Source organism: Bombus vancouverensis, chromosome 6 (genome assembly GCF_051014615.1).
Source record: "Bombus vancouverensis nearcticus chromosome 6, iyBomVanc1_principal, whole genome shotgun sequence".
In the NCBI taxonomy this organism is placed as follows: Eukaryota; Metazoa; Arthropoda; class Insecta; order Hymenoptera; family Apidae; genus Bombus; species Bombus vancouverensis.
In genome coordinates, this window is record NC_134916.1 from 12801661 (window position 1) to 12827126 (window position 25466).

At 37.2% G+C, this 25466-nt stretch overlaps 1 protein-coding gene across 1 annotated transcript; it reads left to right on the forward strand.

The window, feature by feature from the left end:
- Nucleotides 1-13521: 13521 nt before the first annotated feature.
- dcma (decima) lies at nt 13522-25394 on the forward strand. Its single transcript, XM_033331988.2, has 5 exons — nt 13522-14757; nt 15071-15237; nt 19536-19672; nt 20336-20512; nt 23670-25394. Exons 1-5 carry the CDS (start codon nt 14632-14634, stop codon nt 23840-23842), a joined length of 780 nt encoding a protein of 259 aa, XP_033187879.1. The 5' UTR covers nt 13522-14631; the 3' UTR covers nt 23843-25394.
- Nucleotides 25395-25466: the final 72 nt, after the last annotated feature.

Below are 25466 nucleotides of genomic sequence, written 5' to 3' on the forward strand. Positions count from 1 at the left end.
ATTGAAACCATTGGCGAAATGCAATGTATGTGTCACTAGCAGCTATATCGAAAACGATTTTAAAATCCTGAAGAACATATTACAAAATTTAAAATACTTTAAAAGTACTCCCAATGGACAGATTTCAATCAGACCGCAGTTCTAAAGTTCTCAAAGTACTTGTAAAAATTACATGCACGAGCGATAGGCGGTCACAGCGTGCCTCTATTATTGGACTTCTATTAATCCACCGATGTTAGAACGCAATACGGAGCCGACATATTAATCAATGATAGTATTGATCGGTATCGAAATTCCATTTGTATTTAGTAATATTTTATTTATATTGAGATTCTCATGGATTACGTCACTATCGCAATACAGAGTAGAGTATAGAGGTATTGGATGAAATTTTGACGATGTCATTATCGAATACATCGTAGCTCACATGTTGGTCTACGTGACAGAACATGTCACTCGTCCTATTTACTCATCAACGGGTATATTCCGCGTATTACGTCATAAATTAAAGAAAAATACAGGAGACGGAGTGGCTCGTGTATAATTGCACGGAACAGAGTATACCTCGTTGAAATAATCTTGAGATATTTTGCCAAGATCGATGTCCACGGTGTGTAATTTCACCGATACGTGTAAACCCCGCTAGATATTCGCAAAAGTATTTTCGATACTACGCGTAATTCAGAGTTACAGGCATCAGTTACACGTAGATAAGTTAGCTCGTACATAGTATCGAAGATACTTTAGCGTATATCTCTGAAATTAATGCGTCTGTCTGTCTACTAATTGTAAGATCGAGCAGTGGTTTATATGTATTGGTGAAATTAATTAGGAGACCATACGGATACCTTACCTTGACCTCAACGGTAAATGTACATATTTCAGAGTAATCGAAATTTGTAAAGTATGCCATATTTTGTATAATTACCAGTTCGTGATATTTATTCTAATGCTCGCTTGGTATTAATTCTGGCAAAGAGAATGTCTAAAACAGTTAAGTGGGCGATGTGCGTGACCTCGTGTCAGAGTATTGGGCTCTATGGGAGCTTCGGGATCGTTGCGAGTTTGCTTGTAAAAGCCATTAGCACGGTCCTGTGAACTCGACTTATAAGCCAATCGACTAATGAGATTCGAGATGAAATCCGATTTGAACAGAAAGCGCAGGAAAGTTTCGTTTTCACGCGGAACATAACGAGTGCGGTGCGGTTTGTCCTGCGATTTTTCTGCTTGATACCGTCTAATGCGTTTTCGAAAGTTTGCAGAAGTTTCAAAGCAACGGTTTCACGAATTCTCTAATTATCCTACTTTGGAACACGCAATAAATCTATTAAACGTTGAACGAGGATTTCAGTGAATGTACTTTTGAGATGCATTCTCTTGTCGAATTGAGAATAGAGTAGGAAAAAAGAGTAGAAGTGAGCAGAGTTTTGAAAGCCTTCGAACTTATTGTCGTTCCTGAATAACTCAACAATGCATTCAAGTCACGGTGGCTGATGATTAATCCGACTCTTTGCGATGTTCAAGTTTACCAGAGCAAGAGGCTTACGGCATAATAAAGGCAAGATTATTATGGCAAATGCAGGCCGCTGTACTGTAATCGTCAAAGAACAATGTAAACACGATGGTTCCTTCCGTAATATCCAATTGTGATTGAAGTAACACAACGAGTATATTAGAAATCTCAATATTATATATCTTATCACAAGTCTTATCTCTTCAATTACTTTGATCATCTTTCATTCGTAAAGATGTGGAAGTAATGAAGGATAATCAGACATCCTTTATTTTCAGCCGACTGATCGTTACATCATTCACTCTTCCCTGATGATTCTTTCACGGGTATCGCGATGATAAACAAAATCTTCGATGATCGTTCGAGGCTAAATGGTATTGTCGGGAAGTAACGAAGAGCCACTATCGATCGCGCTAAGAAGGACAAGTGTGTCGTAGAGATTCTCCAGAGAGACCTGTTCCTTTATCAACTAAAGTATCTTTCTCTGTAATCTCGTAGATTCTCGTACTGTTCATGGTTTTTCGTAAACTGCCTAGGAGATTGCTTCAGATCCTGTCTACATTTTCCCATAAGAAAATCCACAGGAATGCAAGAATTGAATACCATTGATTAAACATCGTCTGTTAAACACGCTATGAATTTTCCACACAACTATACAATTTAAATACAATAAGGTTATTCGAATCACTTAAGTTTCGACCAATTCGGTGAATTACAAGACAAATTACTCAACTTGTCTCAAATATCCCTCTAACTCGAATAACTTCACCTTACTCCATTGAAGTTACGTTCTCATTGCTGCAAATCTTTCAATTATTACGATGTCGCGTTAGAACGTAGAACCACGATGAGAAATATCATTGACTGAAAAATCGTGACACACGTGGGATGAAAATTTGCAGATTAACGAAACGACGAAAATCCAATTAACGCGACGTCATGGTTTATATAGAGGCAAAAGAAACTCTGGTAATCTAAAACAAACCAATGACAGAAATAACAACATGTTTCCGGTACCTTGTTCCGTAAATCGGCAATTTCACTGGCAGGACGAATCGGTAAACGAAGTTTATGCGTAGTTACAGGCCAACAGCCGTGAATTGTCTTTGTACAGCTAATCCGTTAACGAGACATCTCTCTAACGAATTTGTTTCAGCTCGTTGAAAGATCCTCGGCGGAAGTTCCTTACTGACACGGCATAAACTTAACGACGGAACTTTCCGTTCGCGTCTTGAACTGCAAGCACCAATCTCCACCGATTACGAGAATATTCTCGCTCCAATAATCTGGCGCGTGAGTTTCTAAATTGTTAATTACTTGCTTTTCCCAATTTAACACGGCCATCGAATGTACAATCGTAGATGTCGATTTATTTGCGATCAGATGGGCTAACTATACAGGATGGAGCGGTAATCGTAGCACAATCGGGCAGAGGGTGACTCTATGAGAAAATGCGAGTCGAAAATATGGAAAACAATTTTTTCGTATGACGCTCCGTCTCTGAGAGAATTGAGTTTAAAAATTTCTGAAAACTTGGCTTAAATTACCGACTAGATACGAGTAAATAATCACTAGGAGATTATTATACCTGTGAAAATAAATAAAAATTGTAAAATAGAATTTTGTTGTTTAAGGCTTCGTATCGAAGAAAGTAAAGTTTGAACGTGTTTAATTACAAACTGATCTGGCATGATACATTTCTAAATATATTTTTCTCAAAAATGAAGCATCTTTGGGAAAAATTTGATTCTACGTCTTTCACTTATTCTCAAATGTAGTTTGAAGTTTGCTTGTCAAATCTTTAAAGTCGAAGCTTTTCTCGAAAACGAAGCTTGGAATGAAAAAATGTTGTACCATCGTTTTTCTTATTTTTTTCACGTAGAATCACCCCCTCGCCGGTTGTGCCACGAATACAGTCCTACCCTGTATATCCGTGCTTTCGGACGATGAAAATTGCTACGGCAAGCAACGAAACGTTGGTCACAGTTAGCCGCGACTCTCGGGCCCTTCGAAATAATTTAATGTCATTCTCAGACGTTTCTGCCTGCAATAATGAAAAACTTCTTCCCAGGAGAGTCGTCGTCTCGGTCTAGATCCGAAATAACAGCAGATTTGAACGTTTCAAGAACATTCTTCGTCGTTTTCCTTATTATTAATTATTATTTTATTTGACGTGTTTTGATCGACATGATAGAAGTCTTATACACATGTATCACGTTTATTTGGTTTTACGCTTATTTCATTGAAAACTGAAAAATGAGTTCAGGAATGTATCTTCAATTTGTTTCTGTGCGTTTAGTATTTTAGTAAGAAAATCACTAGTATGATATTTACACCTTGGATTCCATAGCAAAGGAAAGAAATTAAAAGGAGAATAAGACAGGAATCAGAAAAGGAAACACAAGGGAAGAGATGTTGAATGAGACAGAACACACAAGTCGTGCAATCCTTCGAGTGATTTATATGTACTTTATATTCTACGCCAGCGAAAGAAATTAAAATGAGAATAAAAGAAGGATCACGGGAGAAGATACAAGGGGAAAAAAGTTGAATAAAGAAGAACACAGAGATCGCGCAACATTTCGAGTGGCTTGTTAAGCGCTCGAGGGAAAAGTTTAAAGTGGAGGCAAGAGAAAATAAAATCGCGAATGGCGCAAAGTTCATAAGCACAGCTTAATGTATTGCAAAGATATCCGTAATTATTCGATTTCAAAGAGTTTGTCTTCGTTGTTTTATCTTGATATTATTGGCGACAATGCGGTAGCATTTTTCATTCGCTTTCTAATTATCATTGTCGATCATCGCATCCTCAACTCCTTACATTGTTCTCCTTCCACCCGCTTCATCTACATCTTGCCTTATTAGCCTTGCCTTTCTGTTATTTTTACTAAACCAAGCGCTTTGTCTCGCATGCTTCCACCTACTTCCTTTCATTTCGAAAAGTAAAACGTTGTGCAACGACCATGATCCTTTCCTCTTACCCTCGATTGACCCACTGACACACAAATTTAAACTTCCGCTCTTTCTTTTAACTCGTTCGTTCGGTTAACTGCACACTATTCCACAGAGACTGAATTTTACAACCGAATCCAAATTTCATTCTGCTCTTCCTAGGAAAGTTTAATCTTTCGGATATAACGCGAAACTAAGGATTACCAAACTAAGGAACTAACGAATGAAATTCATCGATGCACAAGATACAAATTTTGAAGATTTACGCTGCTGGAGCATACGTATTTAAATACTTAAGTTACCGAAGTGTTTAATCGGTTTCTCGAAGTAAGAAAATCATTTTCAATTTTGGTAGACCTTCAACGAACTTAAATAACTTAATTACAGGTTATTGTATATCTTGATATGTGTCGAAATATATTATACACAGTTAAGTAGAATTAAAATAATGTGACGAAAATAAGCGTATATATAAAATTAATATACATTAATATTTCTAGAAACACATTTGCATATTTCTTGGTCATTACAGGAACAACAAATCTAATACCAACTATTTTAAGTAGTTCGATATTTCTAGTGTAAGAACACTTTATTATATGTAGAAGAGTCAAAATACATTACTATGTATCATTCTATCGAAGAAAACGATGTTAACCTTCGTATTTCCTCGACGTCTCCGCCTACAAAGACCCTATTGACATCAGATTATGTATTCCTTGAAAGCAGACAAGATTGATCAGGCGAATTGTTCAGATGGCCTGTTTTAGATGTCACATACAGTATAGTAGTATTCTGTAGAGTAGTATTACATCGTATATATAGGGTGCGTTACGCAATTGGGCCAGGTTACATCTCGATGTCGGTAAAAGACAGAAAAAAAACTGTAGAGATTGAATAGTATAATAAGATCTATGTTCGTAGGTGTTCACATATTTTTATATACCGAGAAATTGTAACCGTACTGTTTTTTTTAATGGAACTCTATAAGCTTTCGTTAACTGTTCGACGCATTTTTCAATTTTCTAGGAGAAAGTATGAGGATACGTAGGTCGAAAAAATCAAAAGATATTTCAATTTTAATTTTGTAAAACTTTGCATACGAGAAACAACACAATTTTATACATATATGAAATTAAAATTAAAATATCTTTCGAAGCAAGCATTTTTCGACTTAATTAGCTTGATAAAATCATACAGCTCGATTTAAGAAAAGAGTACAATTGCACTTTCGCGGTGCATCGTTGCATACTAAAAACAAATGGGCACCTACGAACATAAATCTTACCGTATCATTTAACTTTTCCCTCGACAGTTCTTTTCTATTCTTCTTACTGACTTCGAGATATAATCCGTTCAATTATATAAGGCACCCTGTATAGTAATGTACAATAAGATGGCATACAGGAGTATGCAACGTGGTATCTGCAATGCTAGATCACTTAAGATCATTAAAACTCCTTAGATCATTTTTTACATATACCTAGGAGCTAAGTTGGCATTTCTGACTCTACGCGTCATAGTCCTGATTCCATAGCCCACTTTCAGTCAGTTTTTCTCATGTTTCTTTTCACGAGATATATAACTTAACCATTAACCTCCTCACGCTATCGTTTTTAGGCACGAACCTCGTTCTCCCTATCGTTCATTGTTCACTCGCACTCCTCATTCGACAGCGTTTTTCCCCTACTTTTTTCTTCAATTATACTTAGTCTTACATCTGTTGGTATTCAAGATTTTGATTACGATACGATAACTTACTTTGTGAAAATACACGCTTATAAATTATACTTATCTATAATAAGTATTAACTTATTATAAGTAATCAGCCATGTCACTGCGCCACGCCAGAAAAATTACTGAAAATTCTCAACGCGTGAATTGATTGTAATTTTAATAAATAAATACAAAAAAAAAATACACGCGAGTTGAAGAGAATTTTGCGATAGACAGAGATTTGCTTAAAAATTTCAAGTAACACGTCATCTGTGTGTCCGATCTTGATTTCCAGCTCCATCCACCTCCATGTACTCGTAGATACTTGAATATCGGTACTGTGGAAATTCGTCCGCATTTGCATACGTATGATCGATGGTAAAATATTCAAATAGAAGGCTGGTACCAGCGTTGAAAAAAGAATTTTACGAATGCATATTTCGCAGTAGAGGTCCAATAAAATTGTGACAATATATTCGTTCTTTATGCACGAGTTTTATTCATTGTACGTGATCACGAATAACTTCTGTTCATGGAAACCTATTGAAAAAATTAATTGGGGAATTAATATCGCGCAATGAATTCATTGTGAGAGCATTTGTTAATATACTGATACACCTGAAATACGCAAGTACAGTTTTTCTACGACTCGCGAAGCATGAAAGTTCGAAACGATAAAAATAAACGCGTGTTTCGCTTGTTATCAATTCCTAGGAATTCACGGAATATCTCATTTTATATATTCGCGTTTTTTAAACACGCACTTCGATTTCTACTTCTGAATTTAAAGGCGAGCATACTAGCCTACGTTAGTTCTACGCTATTTTAAACTGTCGTTGCCTCCTTTGGGGGGAAGGTATGATTAAAATTATAATAAGTTAAAGTGGTAAACGAGCTCGTGTTCTCGAAACACTCGGTCGAGACGTTCTTCGATTTACATTTCCATCATGTAGTCTGGAATTCTCTATTATCGTTGATCACCGTTCTGATTTTTAATGGATGCAAAACGAATGCATATATACATGCAAAGCGGCATGCAAATCACGGAATACAACGCAGTTGTCACGTTTCGCTCAGCGTGTGTGAGCTGAACGACTGAGCGACTAGATCGAGGAAGAACGAAAACCGGGATATCTCGGTGAAAATTTGATGCCACTTAAACGGGATTTCCTCGTTATCGGGACAAATTTCTCGTGCGAGAATCTTCATTTTATCAGAGGTGTCGCGTTTCTTTCTCGCTTTCTGTCTGCTAATTATCGACGTATCGACGAGCAAGCGAACCGATGGACATCAACGATCGCCCCTTTTATCGGTTTCTGTTTGTCAGGCGTCGTAAATGCTCACAACCTCAAGACGCATCGGTCTATGTAAATGTAAATTGACATCTGGCGTCAATGTATCATGCGTCAACGAAACAACGCCAGCACCGAAAATTAGGACTGATGTTAATAGACTCAGAATGAATTATTACTGTCCCGTTTATTCCTGTTATATGTATATGCTATTCAGGGTCAGAGCGAGCGTTCATACGATACCAAAGTCTGAATTTCACTGACAAATTCGCGTCAGAAACACTTCTTACCAACTTACTGATAAAGCTTGCTCGATTAAACTGCTCGTTCCATTTTTATATCGTTAATCGTAGTTAACTTATTACAAATCCAATGTACCTTGAATCGTAGAGAAATTAAAAATAGAATGAAAATATAGAATTTCATATATTAAAAAATACACATTAGACGCGCGCCTCTGCCAAAACAGCGCACTGATTAAAATTTGAATTTAGTTCGATAAAAGTAGCGGCATATTGAATATTCCACTAATAATATAAACTTTTTTAATGCACGACATGTCCGCCAGAAACGTGTTCATTTCCAGAGCAGAGCAATTTCGAATTTTAAGGGTTAATGTCCATATCCAAGAATTGGTCTTACCTAAGCAGCTCTTTTCCTCGACTTTAAGCAATAAACGACAATCATTCGCGCCCTCGTAACTCCGTTCGTTTCCTTCCTCCCCGAGCGTTCTCTTCCGTTCTTTCCACCACGACCATATACGTCCGAAGCTTATAATTTAATCTCGAATCGGTGCATGTATCTCGTTATTGAAAGATAAAAGATTGAAATGCCACGAAGAATGTGCGGCCCGCCCACCAGGCCAGATTAATATTTGAAGGGGGCAGATACCGTGCCGCAACTAGCACTCTACAGGTTGAGAGTCTCTATTCTGCGCCCGACGTTTACGACACGAAATTTGCTGCAGATATCCGTTTTCCTGAGGGTCGTAGAACGGCAGCGTTTGTCTCTAAGCCTTCATCTCTGTTATGACCGTGAAATGGAAAGCCATCTCGTATTGATGGAGCAATAAAACCTCATCACGTTTATAGAATATGAAATCTAGCAGTTTTTATATTTATGTTGGGTGTATGATTAATGCGCATTAATCACGAAGAAACGTAATTAGCAGATTATGCATGTTTATGCAAATTCATATTTTTACACGCGTAACTAAGAAATATAGAGAATCTAAACGGAGATTTATTTCGCGTAATAAATATCATAACGAGCATTCTCTACATTGGATATTTTATGTGTATGTATCCTTGCAAATATACAACAGTGTCCTCTATATTTTTGCAGCTTTAAAATTCTCATAAATTTCACGTGAAAATCCGCTCTGTCGGGTAATCAGTATTTAGAAAAAGACACGAAAAATTTCGTTACTTTTTATTGCTTCTCTCCATGTAAATGAAATTACTTCTGAGATCAAGTAGTTTAACCAAGGAAAAGGGAAGACCAACGCTCCTTCGACCGGACCTATTTTAGAAATGGATCTCACCCGCGGCCTGGTAGAATTTATGTTTTCATACTCTCGGAGATTAAAAATCACTGGCATAGAGTGAGTAAATGGAAACATTTTAATAACGAAGAAAGAATGGGTCACGCACTTTGCTTTTTTCGGAGTACGCGAACGTAATGTACAACGTGGTTCACTCTAATTTCCTGTACGAGTATAATACGTACATATAGACCGACTTACATATATGTGTACATGTAATGCGATAAAGTCCAACCTCCGTTTTATTGCGAACGACTAACGTCCTGTTCCTTATCTCATCGCAGAGCTAGGAAAATCTCGATATTTCAGATAAGAGAGAAAACCTCTTTAACTCGTTAAGAGAGATAACCTTCTTTTCTAGCAAGGTAAAAAGAGAAGCCTCGTTTGACGCCGACAGAACGAAGCGACGGAAATAAGGAAGAAAATTCTTGCCGCGCGTACTTTCGCCCGCGAAACTTAGCGATGATTGATGTCAAGGGCTCTCGTAAATTCTAGAACCGCGTTGCAGATTTCGCTCGTTATCGGGGCTGTTCTGACAGCCGTAGAAAGCGTCGTGGTTTACCATCGTGTGAATAAACGCAGGAAAAATGGTACAAATATCGTTTTGAGAGGGGAGGAAAAAGGAAAAAGACAGAGAGTTGTTAAGCAAATCAAATAGTGAATCGTCTAACGACGAGCGATCAGAAAATATTAATTAACACCTCGATTAGAAGTTGAACGTGTTTCATTCCATTTTAAAGTTAATTGTTCCACTTTGATAAATTAATTAAACGTTTTCGGAATGATCCGCCGCGTTAAACGGGTATCAAGCTCGTTCGCGTAATAACTTTATCGACAAACGCGATCGATACACCTCTATCGCTTGATATCATGGAAATCGCCAGAAAAATATTTACTTGCCCGATTCGTAGACATTATGCTAAATTTACTGGTTAGTTAGCTGCATCGCGGTAAAATCAATCTTCCTGCTGTATTTACGTAGTACGATGCGATTGGTACATTTAACTGGAGCCTATATTTAATGCTGTGCCGACCGACCAATCCTTCATACAGTTTGTCCGAAGTTAACATTTACGCAACCATGTACGCAATTGAGGAACTCTATCTTAACAGATATTTAATCGATATCAATTACTACTTGGATAATATACTAGAAAAGAATAAAATTTGACTGGCCAGTGTTCTCAATTAAACACTTAAATAAATTAAAAATTATATTAGCAATTTCCTCTACTTTAGAAATATATTTCTAATTCATTAGGTCGATTCAATACAGATTATAAATATCAAAGAGTAAAATCATAATTCGATTAAAAAAACTTTTTAAATTTAAAATAAAAAATCACGTTAGAAATTTCCTTTATACCAAGGATCTCTGCTTTTAAGGATCCACGTAGGATATTTCAGTAGCCATTAAGTCGATCACTCGATGCTACAAAATGTAAAAAGAGATCCCTCGCAAATGCGCGTTAATACGTGTTACACTGTGTTCCGGTAACACAAAGTCCTTAAATTTCGTGTCGATGATCCCATGGTAGTCGTACAGCGATCGGGTCGATCGATAAGAGAATCCTTCACTTTATCAGTATAGCGCGGAGCTATATGATTTGATATGTGCTTTTAATCGCGCATGCACCCGGTGATGCTGCTCTAACGCGAAATTGGCCTGTCAGTTCATCGCGCCTGTTGCTAACGACACAGTTTCGCCCCCTCCATTCCGTACGCAGGTATGCCTGTTACTCCGAAGAGCAACCGTTTAGTTGCTTTCGATCAGCGTCTTGGATCGGAAGAGCAGAGGGTGTTGGTTTTTTTTAAAAGGACACGATCGCAAGTGAATATTCTTAGTTACCATGTATAGCATTTACCTCTTAGTGCTATACCTGATCTATGTTATCTATCGTATCTACGTCTTAATTCGTTACGTGGTCCTCTAGACCTCACGTACATAGACTTCGTAAAACATATAAATAGTGTTAACATTACATACGAATCGCACAAACTTTGTTTCATGCTCATCATCGTCCATTTACTTTCGTAATTGTATTTGATACTTGGCTTTATTTCGTTCGCTTAGAGATAAAAAGAAAAAAGAGAAGGAAGGAAGAGAGCGATAGAATTTGAGGATCCATAGTAGATCGTTAAGAAGCTGATAAAAATTATGGAACCGATCGATGTATTAGAGTCATTCTACGTTTTCGAAGCTTGATCATGACATATAGTTTTTACCTCGTTGTGTTATTTGTTATATTTATATTGCTATATTTTTATCGTATCGTCGCTTCCCTTTCGTACAATCTGTGCATCTTTAACGAGTGTAAAGGCTGTAGTAGCATAGTGCCGAACAAGTCAGCCGTAGAGAAACGATCCTTAAGAAAGAGCTGAAAGCGTCCTTGTCCTATTTTGTTTTTCATGTGACAATTTAGTGAAGATCCTATTGTCGAGTTATCAATAGATTCACTGACCGTTACGTGACGTCTTGTAAGAACCTATTATTCGTGCTCTGAATGAAACGAAAATTTAATAGGATAAAGTATTTCCAACTTACAGTACAATTTTTTAAATTCAGAACAGGAACATCGCAGAGTCTAGATTATACTAGAACTTAATGTTCTAATCTCGGCTTTAAAATGATTTTGATATTTGTGCAGGGTAACAAGTTATAAGTGTACTAACGAAACGAGTTTGGCGTACAGTAGTATAATGCGAAACGAGTCAGGCAACCAACCTGTGGCAAAGCTTATGCACTGGTCTCTGGAGCGTAACATTTTATCAACGAAACTCTGGATGCTAGTTTTATTTGCGATACGATTAACAATAAATTCGTACATTTACATCGAACTTCCTTTATTTTATTTTCCGTTTAAATTAAACGGATTTACAAATTTTCACGGTATATTTTATCGACAGGAAATAAATTAAAAAGTTGTTGTTGTCTAGACGCCCAAATTTTGGTAATTTCCTAATAATTGGAATGTGACCGACTCTCGACATGCAGATTGCTTTCAGTTTAAGCACAGATTGTACAGAAAAAGTGATTCAATAAAGAATATACTTTAAATTAATTATAATTATAATAATACTATAATTATAAATAATAATTAAAAAATAATTATAAATAATATTATAATTATAATTACATAAATTATTTACAATTAATTAATACTAATTGTTTCTGCTGATCAGTGCAAGCTGTTTCAATCAGTTTTCCAATTAGCTTTTTCAATAATAACGAAATGAAGTGATATAAAAGGTAAAGGGTCTGATTTTCGATTACCAATAGTCTGTATAAGGTATATCATCTTCATTCGAAATCATTTTATATCTGATATATTCCGTTTGTTATAATCTACCTGCTACCTTCGATATTCTCATCGTTTGCTCTAACAGAGATTGAAGAAATTGAATGTCATACGAAATGGATAACAACGTACGGGTCATTTCGAAATCGAAAATTATGTTAATTTACTGTTTCTATATCATCGTGATAATTATCGTATACGTGATGTATCGGATATACATGATTGTCAATCCGAATTGCTCAAACGAAGAAGTAGACAGAACGTAATTCAATACATTTTCGCAAATACTTTTCTATCCGATTTAATGTCAACGCTATTAGCATAAATGGTGTTTGTAACAGTATGGCAGTGTTTAGCGCAATGTTTGCTAGCGCACAAATGTCTGCTTTTATCTCGACGTTCCCTGTACTGTATTTACTATGGCACGCGAGACTCCTTTCGCTAATAATACGAATTCTCTGGGTAATTACTTCCTATATAAAACAGGATCTTGAATGAATTCGTAGCGCGTTTTAATTAAAAATTCGCTTAGAACAGCGGAAATTCATCTTTGCTACAAGTGTTAGCGAATAATAGAGCAAAAATTGGATATTTTCGAGAACCGTAAATCCATACACATTTTAATGATATTTCCAAAGAATACGCATTTATACAGAGAGAGAGAGAGAGAGAGAGAGAGATGAAAGGGACTGAAGCATTATTACTGTCTTCCACTCACGTTTTATGATTTTGTTCGGGTACAGCGGATGTTGTATTAACTTTTTCTTTGACCGAAGACCTAATCTTTCTGCATAAAGGCCGTCTCTCTGCTCCTTTCTTACCGTACAATATGGTACGGCGTAATTTTTTTGCATCGCGTTATCGTTTCCTGCTGTATTGTATTTATTTTTCACTCCTGCTATACATACACAGCCGTATAAGAGCAAAGGCGAGGCAAGTTACATAAGAACAGAGAAAACTGATCATTATCAAACTGTCGTTCAATACAAAGGGCAAATAGCGAAACATGTTAATCACGTAAAGTTAAAATTTTCCGTAAGTCATAGTGGAGGAATCTTTTACGCGTAGTAAAAATATTTTACGTTAAATAACTAAAAATTCCATACGACACACATACGTATGTACGTGTGTGCGTGGATAAATGTAACGAGAGACAGACAAACAGACAGACAGAAAAAGAGAAAAGATATGTAATAGGTATACTACAGTAGTAGACTGACAAGCCAAGTCAGACATGCGCTCTTAAAGAGGGAATCGCGGCAGTGAAAGAGCTCGAGAGCAAAACCCACGTTTCAGTTTGTCGCGTGTGCTGGCACGGCGCGCATATCGTTCCGCGAATCTCGGTAAACGATGTCGAGAAATATGTGGATCGTTTCGACGAAAAAAGACGCGTGCAACGCGATCGTTTCGACCGACAAGTACGTGTCTCATGCGTTTCGTTTCACGTGAATTTTCGCGGAGAGAAGACAAAGCTATCATCGAGGGGAAACAAAAATCGAACACGATACAATCGCGATATCGATACGAATTCGTGAAAATACAGAAGCACGATCACATCTATCAGGTTCATAATCTGAGAATAAGCTTCGTTCGATTAATTGACGTATTATGTCACATTCCCGTACAATCTGCCGTCGCAAACACGAATGATTCGGAACTCTGTATCAATCGTCGACCGTTTGGTTGCGTCGTGAATCGTTTTAATCTATTGCCACCGGCTTCATCGGTATCATTCGTCATAATTCGTGTTACGGTGGAATGTGGCCAATCAGAAGCAGTATTTTCGATAATTTTCCTGGAAACAAGACAAAAGCCAACCGCAATTACCCCGAATATGAAGAGACATTGTGTTCGCAGCTCACAGTCAGCGGTTCGTGCGGTTGTATTTCGACTAATACAGATCGTGTGAATATCGTTCGCTCGATATTCCTAATTTAACGATAAGAATATCGTCGATCCATCTCCTATGAAAATCCTGATGAAAGAAGAAAATCTCGTTCGTCGTGGCGTTCAGTATAAAATGTTGTTCGCGTGTTTGATCGTTCTCCAATACTCTTTGTTCCAAACCAACGTCGGATTAAGTCATTCCTTCAAAGTCAAAGGAAAAACCGATGGAATCTCGTATCGATGTAAAGCTGATCCTTGTTACCCAGACGGATATTATAAAATATTTATATTATAAAACGCACGGTATTTACGGTGTTCCCTTAGTGTTTACGTAGAAAACAACTTGCAGCATTCGCAGATATCGTACGGCTATATTGTTAATTGCCTTGTGGCAATTAGCAATCAAACGGTACTCATTAGAGCGAAATAATGACGGATTCGCCAATACCGTCGGTCAGCAACATTCAGAGTCGCACTCATACCGCAAGCCAGTCTCAAGTTCAAACGCAAATTCAAGATGACAAGAACGAGAAAACGGAGAAGGCTGTTCTTTTGGTAATTTATTGCTATTTATTTTACTATTAGAACACCGAGTTTACCATATTATTTGGATTAAAGCCGACGATAATACGTTTCTTTCTCGTCGCGAAGTTGCACGTATTCTCGTTTTGCGTAGACCGTGATGAGAAAACGATCGTTCGAACGGACAGTAACACCGTGTTACTTGATGTATCGTGGAATAATCATCGGTCGTGTAACAAAATGCTCGGCTTACGATTCTAAGAAACTTAGGTACCGATACTTCGCGAATATCGCGACGAATGCCAGGGAAACGGAGTTAATTGCGAGTTTCGGTTTTATTTCGCAGCAAATTCAAGAGATCAACAACCAAGTGGCGCAATTCCGCGATCTGCTGATAAACATCGGCCAACCACGAGACTGTCCGGAACTTCGAGAGAAAATTCGGAGATTACGACGACATTGCGTAGAAGCGTGTAGAAACACGTCCCAGCTCATACTGCCACAAGTACGAAGGTATGGTAAACTTTTTCACAATCTTCTTTTTTTTTCTCTCTCGCTTGCTTCCCAGAACGGGTAGTAATAAAAGAAATATTTAATGGAAAAAGTAAAACGATTTACGTCCTTGACACGATATTTCGAATCGTACGAAATTCTCACGGAAGAATTACCGTGTCAACAAGCCGTTAAACTTGCTAATTAGCAGGTAGAGAAGGGAGGTCAGAAATTGGAAGATAAGTCGAGAGAAATAAAAAGAAAGGGGGAAACCGAGAACGATTGATTAACTAGTTTATGTCAATTACTCCGAAACGAGCGTTAAACGAAGACATCGCGCGGAGCGAACTCGAATTGCTTCCGGTTAATGAGATTCCAATTAACGGGATAAATAGATTGCTATAACAGAAGCGAACCAGCCACGATAGTCAATACGTATATGTACGTACAGTTGCTACCACGTTTGTGGTTTGGTACGTTGGTACTCACCGCTTCTGATGCAGCGATGCAATATGACCAAAGATTTTCCTCGGTGAGACTCGGAAATGTATCACTTCAAGGAAATCCAAAAAATCTGCCATTTATCGCACTTATCGTTGTGTTTTATTCGCCAAATTACATCTCTTAAGCACGACGCTAAACGGCTTTTTAAAGTCAAATTAGTCGCTCGCATTTTCGTCATTACCCTGATAATCTTATCGCGCTTCCGAATCATTCTTAACCCTCGGTTATCATTATGGATTCTGGTGACCCACAGTTACACTTTGTAAAGAAATATCTACAAGACGTCGCTTATAATGGCGCTATGTCTACAATCTGCTATCAGTTTGAAGTATTTTGAGCTGCTAAGAATTCCGTAAGTTTGTGGCAACTCTCCAAAGTTAGTTACGTCTTAGCGTCGTGCTGACTCAAGCGTATTTTTTATTACAGTGGAACATATTTGATTTCTGTGCAAATCTCACGTACATTCGTCAATCATTATTATATATTTTTTTACACCTGAATCTACATATGTAACTGAAGTAAAAAATTTTCGCACGAGTGTGTGTGTGAATAAACTAATTTTTTCAAATAACTGCATCGCCTTTCTTGTTCAAAAATTGCTCGATATATCCAATAAGTATGCATCCTCGATGTGTCAAGTAAATATATTTTTTGAAACGTGTATTAAAAAACTACTTTTTCCCCTTCGAGTATCTTAAAAGCATCATCTTAAATCTTCAGCCAGAAATGTCAAAACGTAAAAATATTGACATTTTTTTCATAAAAATATCTTTTTTTCTAAGCTTACAGCTAGAAAGATTTTTTTTTTAAGAATGATGTCACTTCGTTTATTAACCTCTTTCTGTCAAAGCATATTCTAGGATGTTCAAACTATATCCCCAAATTTTTTCGATTCAATATCACTGCTATTTTTTGGACAGCAGGTAGTTGAAAATCGAATAGGGTCTGGGTGACCTAGTGTGACAACCGGAATTCCTGAAACAAGTATAACCGAGGGTCATCGACTCTATACTAGTGAAAGCTATCCATTTGGTATTTTTATATCAAAATTCCTTTCGTTGCTGTAATCAAACCGCGCATCACAAGGAAATATCGCGTTCTACAATCAAATAAGGGAAAGGGTGAAATAATAGCGTCACGAAAGTTCCTATTACTTTGAACTGTGCTGCAAAGAATGTTATCGATTCCACGGGATTGGTTTTCCTAAGAAGAAGAGAGAGAAAAGAAGATATAAAGAACGATGACCAACGTCCAATCTCCAAACATTCTCAGACGTCACCTTTGAACAATTCTCTTCCGCGAGTTTGCCTGTTTTAATGAAAAGTTAAATGTTTCACAAATTTCTTCCTCTTCTGCATTCTCATTAATTCTCCTCTATCTGATTTACAAGGAGACGAATGAAACAGCCGGAATTTCCGACTCGTCGAATAAATTTTGCAAAATTACAAACGTCCGAAAAGTCATCTATCTGGTAATTTCTTCGATAGAAGCACGATGCATTGCTCGACAATCCTTGTTGGTTTTAATAGAAACTGTTATTCCCGTTAAATTGTATTCGTAATCAATTTTCACCTGGCTTTAACAACTCCTTACCTGCAGTTAGATTATCGGATATTACATATTCGTTTATTATACGTTTCTCGTTACATAATTGCTTAATTATGGCGCGACACATCGTGTACACAATATTCGCCCTCCGTTTCCCCCATTTCCATTCGCGTAACACATTGCTGCGTAAACTCTGCTACATTTTAAACGTCAAACGCACACTAATCGCGATCAAGTGTTACTTAAATAATTATTCCGCGAAAATGAAACGCAATACAATTATCAGAAAGTTGCGTACGCTGAGAAAAGGGAGAAAAAGAAAAGGAATTAAAAATTATATCAAGCCTGGCTGAAAGCATGATTGATTCACAATGAAGCACTTAGCAACATACCGAACGTCTAATTTATCATGCAAACAACTTTTCCAATACTTCCGTGCCATGTAATAGGCCTATCTCGTACCTTATCTTACGAAATCACGCGACTTCTGTATCGATTACGCGAAACACGGAAACGTTCACCTTTTTTACCTTCTTTTTCATTCGTTTTTCTTTTTCCTCTTTCTGTTTTCTTTTTCTTTGCTCCTTCTTTCAATGAAATTTGGCACGTGTATTCATTTTCGTCAATGAACGATATTACATCGAAACGCTTATGCATAATTCCGTTTGATACCACTAATCGATGCAGATCACAGTGTACGCATAAATTGCGGGTTTCAACTTAAATCACGTATCATTCGTAGATTCCCCTTTCAGATCGCTGCGCTCGTTTCAAAATTTATTCCTACTAATTGCCTACGAGATAGCGATAAACGAGAGTGGCAACATAAGAGGATCGAGTTCATCATCTGGTAATCGCGCTCGCTGTTATAGCTCTTGATATCAAGCAAGTTTGTTGTTAAGCGTTACTTACAGACCGCCAGGGAATTAAGCGATAAATAGCAAGCGCATGCGAGGCACCGCTGACGTAAATCATAATATAAACGGTCATTGAAAAGAAAGAAACTGGATTATTAGATTTTTGCGATACTAAAATTACAGCCCTGGAAAAATTGTGGTTGAAAGTTAGCCGAGAACACGCAGAAACCATTTACAATTTCAAGAGTAAAACGTGAGACTAAAGCCTTAAAGGGTATTACTCCAACGATTTCCACGAAACTTCGTAAACATCGAAGCAAAACGATATATTATTTACATTTAGGTCTACTTGCTTTTAGAATTCCAGCTTGATGTACGTGAATTTTCACAGATTATTTATAAAAATAGTGGAAACGAAAGTTCATAAATATCTGAACACTTTAATTTTTAGTAAACGTACGTGAATTTTCTCAAATTTATGAAATTATCAGACGATACATTTAAATTGCTATACCAAACACCACGCTATTAAATATACTATCTATATCATACTGTTAAATACCATCGCTTGCATTAAAATCGGGAACTTGTAATTCGAAAATATAGAACGTAGCCATAAAAAACTTATTAAGCAATAAAATACTTGTACAAGATTTATCCATTAGCAATGAAAAATGATTTATTATCGCATATTTTCTTTTAGAAAATCGATATAAAGACTGAAATCACTGCAGTTCAATTTATCTTTAACTTTGCAATTAAAATACATGCTGTCAAGGAAAGAGATGTTGTCGAGGAGTTGTTGTTTAACTCCTTGCGCTCCATTGTGGCGATTGCACAATTTAAAAAGAAATTTACGGTCAGAGGATTGTTGAACGCGCCACGTCGGTGCACTTCGTTATAATTCTACGATCTCACATTACGTCTCGCCTGTTCGCAATGAAAAGAAGAAATTCCGTGGCTGGCCGCGAACCAACACGAAACAATCTCGTTACGTAATGAACCGCTTGGTTTCATGTCGCATTTACAGAAACGGTATTAAACATTCTACGTTTGCAGCAATAAAGGTGTTTTAACTAAGTTTTTAATATATCAAATTTATTTTGTTTCGCATGTAACAATCATAGCGTAAAGGTTTTACTCCACGTCCCACGTTTTATCGCATTCTATCGACTGACGTGTTTCGAGTCTTTGTAAATGTTAATAATCGTGTTTCTCGGGTAATTAGCTTGGTAGAACGTAGGATGAAAGGTCATGGAATTATTGGCTACGAAATAAGTCGCAGACGAACAAAGAGAAAAAGAAGAAGTAATAATTGGAGAGGGAAAAAGTGGTCAGATGACGAAATCCCTAACGAGGAAACTTGGGACGACAAAAAATAATAAGCCTACGAATGGGTTCTGCTTTCAGAACAACGGATATCGGGATCCCTGTTGACTGCCCAAATTTGATGCTGCTCTTTTATGTTGTACAATTATTCCTGCGCGAGCTCTGCAAAAGTAAGAACCTCATCCGCATCGTGCCGATGGATATGACGGAATATTACGGTAACTTTTCTAAGCATCCTATATTTTTCTACGAGTTAAACATTCTAACGAATAAAGAATCCTATCAGTTCGTAAATTTACTTGCGATAAACGCGTTACATACGTTTTATCTATCATCTAAAGGTATTCGCCGAAAGAAGATAATTTAATTCAGAATAAACGACTTAGAAAAGTATTATCTCTTTATCCTCGAGATTTTCTCCGTTTCTATTATCAGACACACAAAAAGAAAAGAATATTTTCAACTATATATAAATATTATACATAGGTACATATACGAAGACATTTAAGATGTGTATATATATAAAGTTTCTCCCCATTGTTAAAGGGTCCAACACTTATATGAACGCAGACTGCGGATTTTTATAGAAATTCATATTTCACAAGCGTGACTGCTGAAACAGAATCCAAGAAGATATTTATTTCACTTATTAACGTAGGTGAAACTACACCTATTTTTCTTCTCACCTATTGAAGTAGGTAGAATAATTTTATAACGAGTACCGTAATTTGGATAATTTCATATATTCTTATATATTCGCGTGTTCTATGCATCTTTACACCCTTAAATTGCAGTCTATTTGTACATCGCGCGTTTTTCTTTTTTCTTCGCAAACAGCCATGGTAACGACCAACGCAGATCTATTTTTGCTCTCGTTACAGAAACTCGAGCCGGGCCATCCAACATCGGCAACGTGATCTCGCAGATAGTCCTCTGTAAGCAGATCACACCGGATTTCTACGAGGAAGAATTGTGCAGCATCCAAAAGGACTCCGAGGAAATTCGAGGCTTGATGAACGAACTGCAAGAATTTATGCCCCAGTCGGGTGGCGATATAGGTACCGTCGTATTCTCTGTTTACCATTCTCCCCTTTTCCTCCCTTGTCTCTCGTTTATAGAATTTTATTTCGCAACGCCCCCGTTTCTTTCCCTGCGTATATTTCCACTCGTTTTTCACGGGTTGCTCGAATTTTTCTCGAGTGTACGCTTCGAGGGGATAATATTACAAACGCTATTGGTTGACAAAGAGCGCACACGCGGTAAGAACGTTTTTCGGAAAGATAAAAGCCCTTGTCGCCCGGAGAGATATTTTCCAAGGGGCAGGTTAAACTGTTTTTCAAACAGCAGAGAATCGAACGGCATATTCACTCGATTCACTTCGAAACGTAAACGCGCCATGTCCGTTAATTCGATTACGCTGTTCTACGAACGCTTCGTCGTTCTATTTGCCACTCTAATATCTCTTCCTGCTTTGTTGACCTTACTTTCACTGTCCATCCTTCTTCCTATTCTACTGCTCTCTCGCGACTTCTCTCTATTCAATCGCCTCTAATCGGGTTACTCCAGAGGCCAAGGTCTGGATTTCAAAGGAGAACACAATCCCCCTTTTCTCTCTGTTCGTCTCTTTGGCTATGTCTTACCTCCTCGCTCCTGCCAATTCCCATTGATTCCACGGAACAAACGTATTAGCTCTAAACAGGCTGAAGCTCGGTATAGAATTATCAAGCTATAATACCGATTCACTTCTCAGTCACGATAGTACACGACGACCTTAATTATCTGCCGATATAATGAGCGAATTCGGATGCGCCCCTGTGTCTCACTAGGGGTAGGACCGAGAGAGATAGCACGAAAATTACCATGTACGATCTTCGATCCCCTAAGCGTCAATTCGAGACTTTGCCTGCTTATCAAGGGAATAACGATACGACTAGAGAGAAACGGAGAGAGAGAGAGAGAGAGAGAGAGAGAGAGATTTGACATTGAACAAGAACCAGGTCAAGGTCGAATCAGAACATAAACTTCCCTTAACGCGCGTTACGAACAGGTTTAAGGAAGATCACGCGCGGTCACAGAAGTAGAATAAGAGAACAGCCGCGGTTGGTCGGAGATTCCGGGTGAAATTTCGTAAAAGGGCAGGTCGAGTGGTGTTGTGTGCACGCGGCGTGTCGAGAAAATTCGTCGGGGAAACGGCGCGAAACGATACGAGAGAGGAACGAGATGGGAGGAAGCGGAGCGCGAATAGAAAAGAACGCACGGTTTATTTCCGAGTGGAAATACTTGGGCGGAAGACTTTGCCGACGTGGAAACAAGACACATGCGCAGCTTTTACAAATTTCCAAAAGATGTTCGAGCCACGGGAACCCGGTCAATGTAATACGGTGGAAACGCGTAAACAAGAAATACAAAACACAGAAATACATAAAAGCTACGGAGAACGCGAGAGTATTATTCAACATTAAACAGAGCTTTCGGGTCAAGGATAGATGGAAACGTGGAAGTTCGTTCCTGCGTTCCCTCCGTTCTCCACGGAAACGAGAATTCGCTAGGCGCGGGAATAGGGTGGGAAAATCAAAGGTAGAGAGGGAAATATGCTCGACCGCGAACCGATAAAGCAATTTGAGTCACGATTTGCGAAACAATCTGGATAGACAAGATCGTGTAAACCTTTGTATGGTTTACCGGTATGGTTTACCTATGGTGACCCGTAGCTAGACCAGGATTCTCCATTTCTGCTGATAAAATTAATATGTATCGTCTGTCGCATGCCATCAAGCGTGGAGTGCAATTTTCGGGGTCAAGGACGCGAGGAATTCACTTTCAACTACGATTTTCCGAGAAAAAAAAAAGGCCACCTGCGGTAACTGGAAATAAGTTTTGTTGCGTGTCGAATGGAAGAGAAAAAGAACGGGAAAAGAAAAATATGAGAATGAGTTACGAAGACTGTCCCTTGATAAAGTAAATTTAAGTTACAATTCGCGAAATAACAAAGCGAACAAAGGTTCGCGTGATATTTTTCACTCTTAAATTTCACGAAACATATTTTATCGCTGAGATTCTCGGAGTCGATGAAACCACTCGTGATTTTACGATAATGCAAAGTCGAACGCGAAGAGATCTCGGCGAGCAGGCATCGCAATTTATTGCGGCTATAGCAATGGTAGAGTTAAGTCGTCTTTTCATCGTAGTACGATACGAGCTCGTACGATTTTTCCGTATTGCCTGGCATCGTATGAAATAGCACCGCTTCCGATCGTTGTCGGACTAATGGCGATGATATGTCCCGCTTAAGAAGGCTTACATCACATTTCGCTATAATTTATTCGGCAATCTTTCTCCCTTTCGCGTTTTCATTTCTCACCACTCTAAAATACGTTCCCAGGGTATAATCGCTGAAGATGATATTCTTTCAGAGAAGAAAGCTCCTTTGAAAAGTACTGGATATTAAAAAATGGCATCGAGAGCCGTACATTATGAAAATCGATACAATCGGACAGTCTATCTGCTAAGTGATTCGAAACATTGTGGCTATTCTCTTTAACTTAACTGGTTTGCTAGTTGAGTATTATTCATTTTTCTATGTACTTCACAAATGCTTAGTCATAGCGATGTTAAGTCAGTTCGCAGCTATTTTCTTTTTTTATAAAATAATGCCTTACATATATTGTTATACATAACTCACTATATTTTTAAGTCATGAAAATGTATCGTTGCAGAGAGGACTTGTGAGAATTGAAATATGTGACTAAATTCAAATTTTCAAAATCTTGACTTACCCCACTATGGTTTTCAGCTCGCCAGATAAGTGAGAATCGCGGACTTGGAAAAATTGCCCCAATTGTGAACCATCTGAATAAAAATTGCAGTGAAACCTATGCTATCCAGATATCTATATCTGCACATTTAATCCGAAAAGATTAGTATGTCAATAAGTTAAAGAAAGATATCAAATGAAAAGGAGTAGAGAGAAATGTTTTTTAGGTATCATGTAAGAAAATTCGTTATATACAGTGCTGTTTGCATTTTTAATTTAAAAAAAAACTTATGAAGAATTTCTTCGATTAGGAGTATATTGACTCGATCTTCCAGCGAATAAAATCATCCCTTCCTTTCCTTCATTAAATAATTGTTCGTTCAAGAAATATTGACTCGACTATATATTTGGTTTATGAAATTTTCAAAGCTAAGAAAATTTCTTCTACGCTTTGTTTCCAGAAAAGTACTCGGCTTTACAGAGTGCCGGAAGTAGGGGTAACCGTCCCAACGGCAGACGGATGCATCGATGGAACCAAAGCCACGAAAGGCCTAGCAGGCCTACCAGACAATCGTCCTACTTTCGCGGAGCTTTGAATCTCTTTTGTTGCGCCGCAAGAGCCAACTATGTTTAATCGAACTAAACGTATTTGCCCACCTTTCTCTTAAAGAAATCGTTTCACAAAAGTTTTTAATAATTTATATGCCTAATTTCCTTTCGTTTTTAATTTTCTATCTGTAAATTTTAAGAATAAGTGATAAAAGGAGAACAAATTTTCGCTATATTTTTAAATCAAAAGGATATTCAACTCTAGTCGATTAGTCGATAAGAAACCTGATACTGAAGCTTTATTTAGTTCATAAGTACGGATCTCTAAATATAGAAACATATTCGGTATTTTTATAAAAAAGTTTCATTTACTGCGGAATCGTTTAAATATATTGAAAAATCTGACTTAAACTTACGGTGCAAGTGAGTTGTTGCATTGTTGATCGACCACTCGGTTCCATAAAATTATGAAGACAGATCGATTTCTTGATAAAATTTAATTAGACTTTCTCTCGTCCATCGATCAACACCAACGGCATAATAGCATCTAGCATTTAAAGGAAAAAAGAGTCAATGTAAAAACAATCATTATAGATGTGACATTGTCGTTTATTTGTGTATTTACTACTCGAAATCCGAACTGTGATGAACGAGCTCAAATTTATCGCTGATCGGATAGCATATAAGAAACTATGCATCACGTTGGAAAGTAGGAAAATAAATGCCAACTGAATTGGACGTTGATCATTCCAATAGTGGACCAATGTGAACCACGTATCGCCCATATGCACAATAAGAGTAACGCAATTAAAAAGAATTTATACTTTGAGAATTTAATCGTATTAGTCTCTGACAGTATTCCATCTTTATCTAATTATATTTCATAAAAATCATGATACGTTCGTATCTTTTCATTATTGTCATATATATAAGGTCGTTATTTATACATAAGTTAATAAAAATGAAACATTTCACGCTTTTAACTCGTGTCATTTTTTATAACAAATTGGCGATACGGTTCTATAAACGGTTCATTTTAATGTTAAATGTATTATTATATGAAATTGAAAAAAGATATATGTATATGTGAAATCTATATATACACACATACATCTATATGTATACACGTTACATTGAACCGTATAAAAGTATATATAATGTTGGTTTTACGGCCACGTATCAATAAACGATAATAATTATTAATTATTATCGTTTCATTGTTCACGGTATTAAACGTAATTGACTCCTTCCGCTAGTGACGCTTCGACATCTTTTGTATTACTATTTACGTTCGACTTCAATTATCGACACGGAGAATATTAGTGTATGACGCAAATTATCGTTTTTTTATTTAAAAACGAATCAATCTGGGTATTGAGTAGAGATCTAAATAAGAACATAAATATGTAAAAGAAAGTATAAAACGTTGTATGACATTGTATGTAAAGCATAAAAGTTAACGTTCATGTCATCGATATTATATTCATAAGGATCTCGTCACTTTGGTGAATTCTTAGATGTCTTTTTCATTTGACGGTGCAAAGAAACTTGAACGTTAAATCCTTCATCCAAATTCTCTATCGGCAAAAAATTTTATTGTACGTTACATCATATTTGAAGAATAATAAATAAATCACTATATATTAAAACTTTGTATTTGGTTCTGATATAGGAAAATTTTCATTGCCTTTCAATTGATACATATATAA

Excerpts from the sequence above, each read along its gene's own strand:
- dcma (XM_033331988.2), top strand. The coding sequence starts at position 14,632 with ATGACGGATTCGCCAATACCGTCGGTCAGCAACATTCAGAGTCGCACT. Across the intron at positions 14,758-15,070 it reads CGGAGAAGGCTGTTCTTTTG|CAAATTCAAGAGATCAACAA; the intron begins GTAATTTATTGC and ends TTTATTTCGCAG. Across the intron at positions 19,673-20,335 it reads GGATATGACGGAATATTACG|AAACTCGAGCCGGGCCATCC; the intron begins GTAACTTTTCTA and ends CTCTCGTTACAG.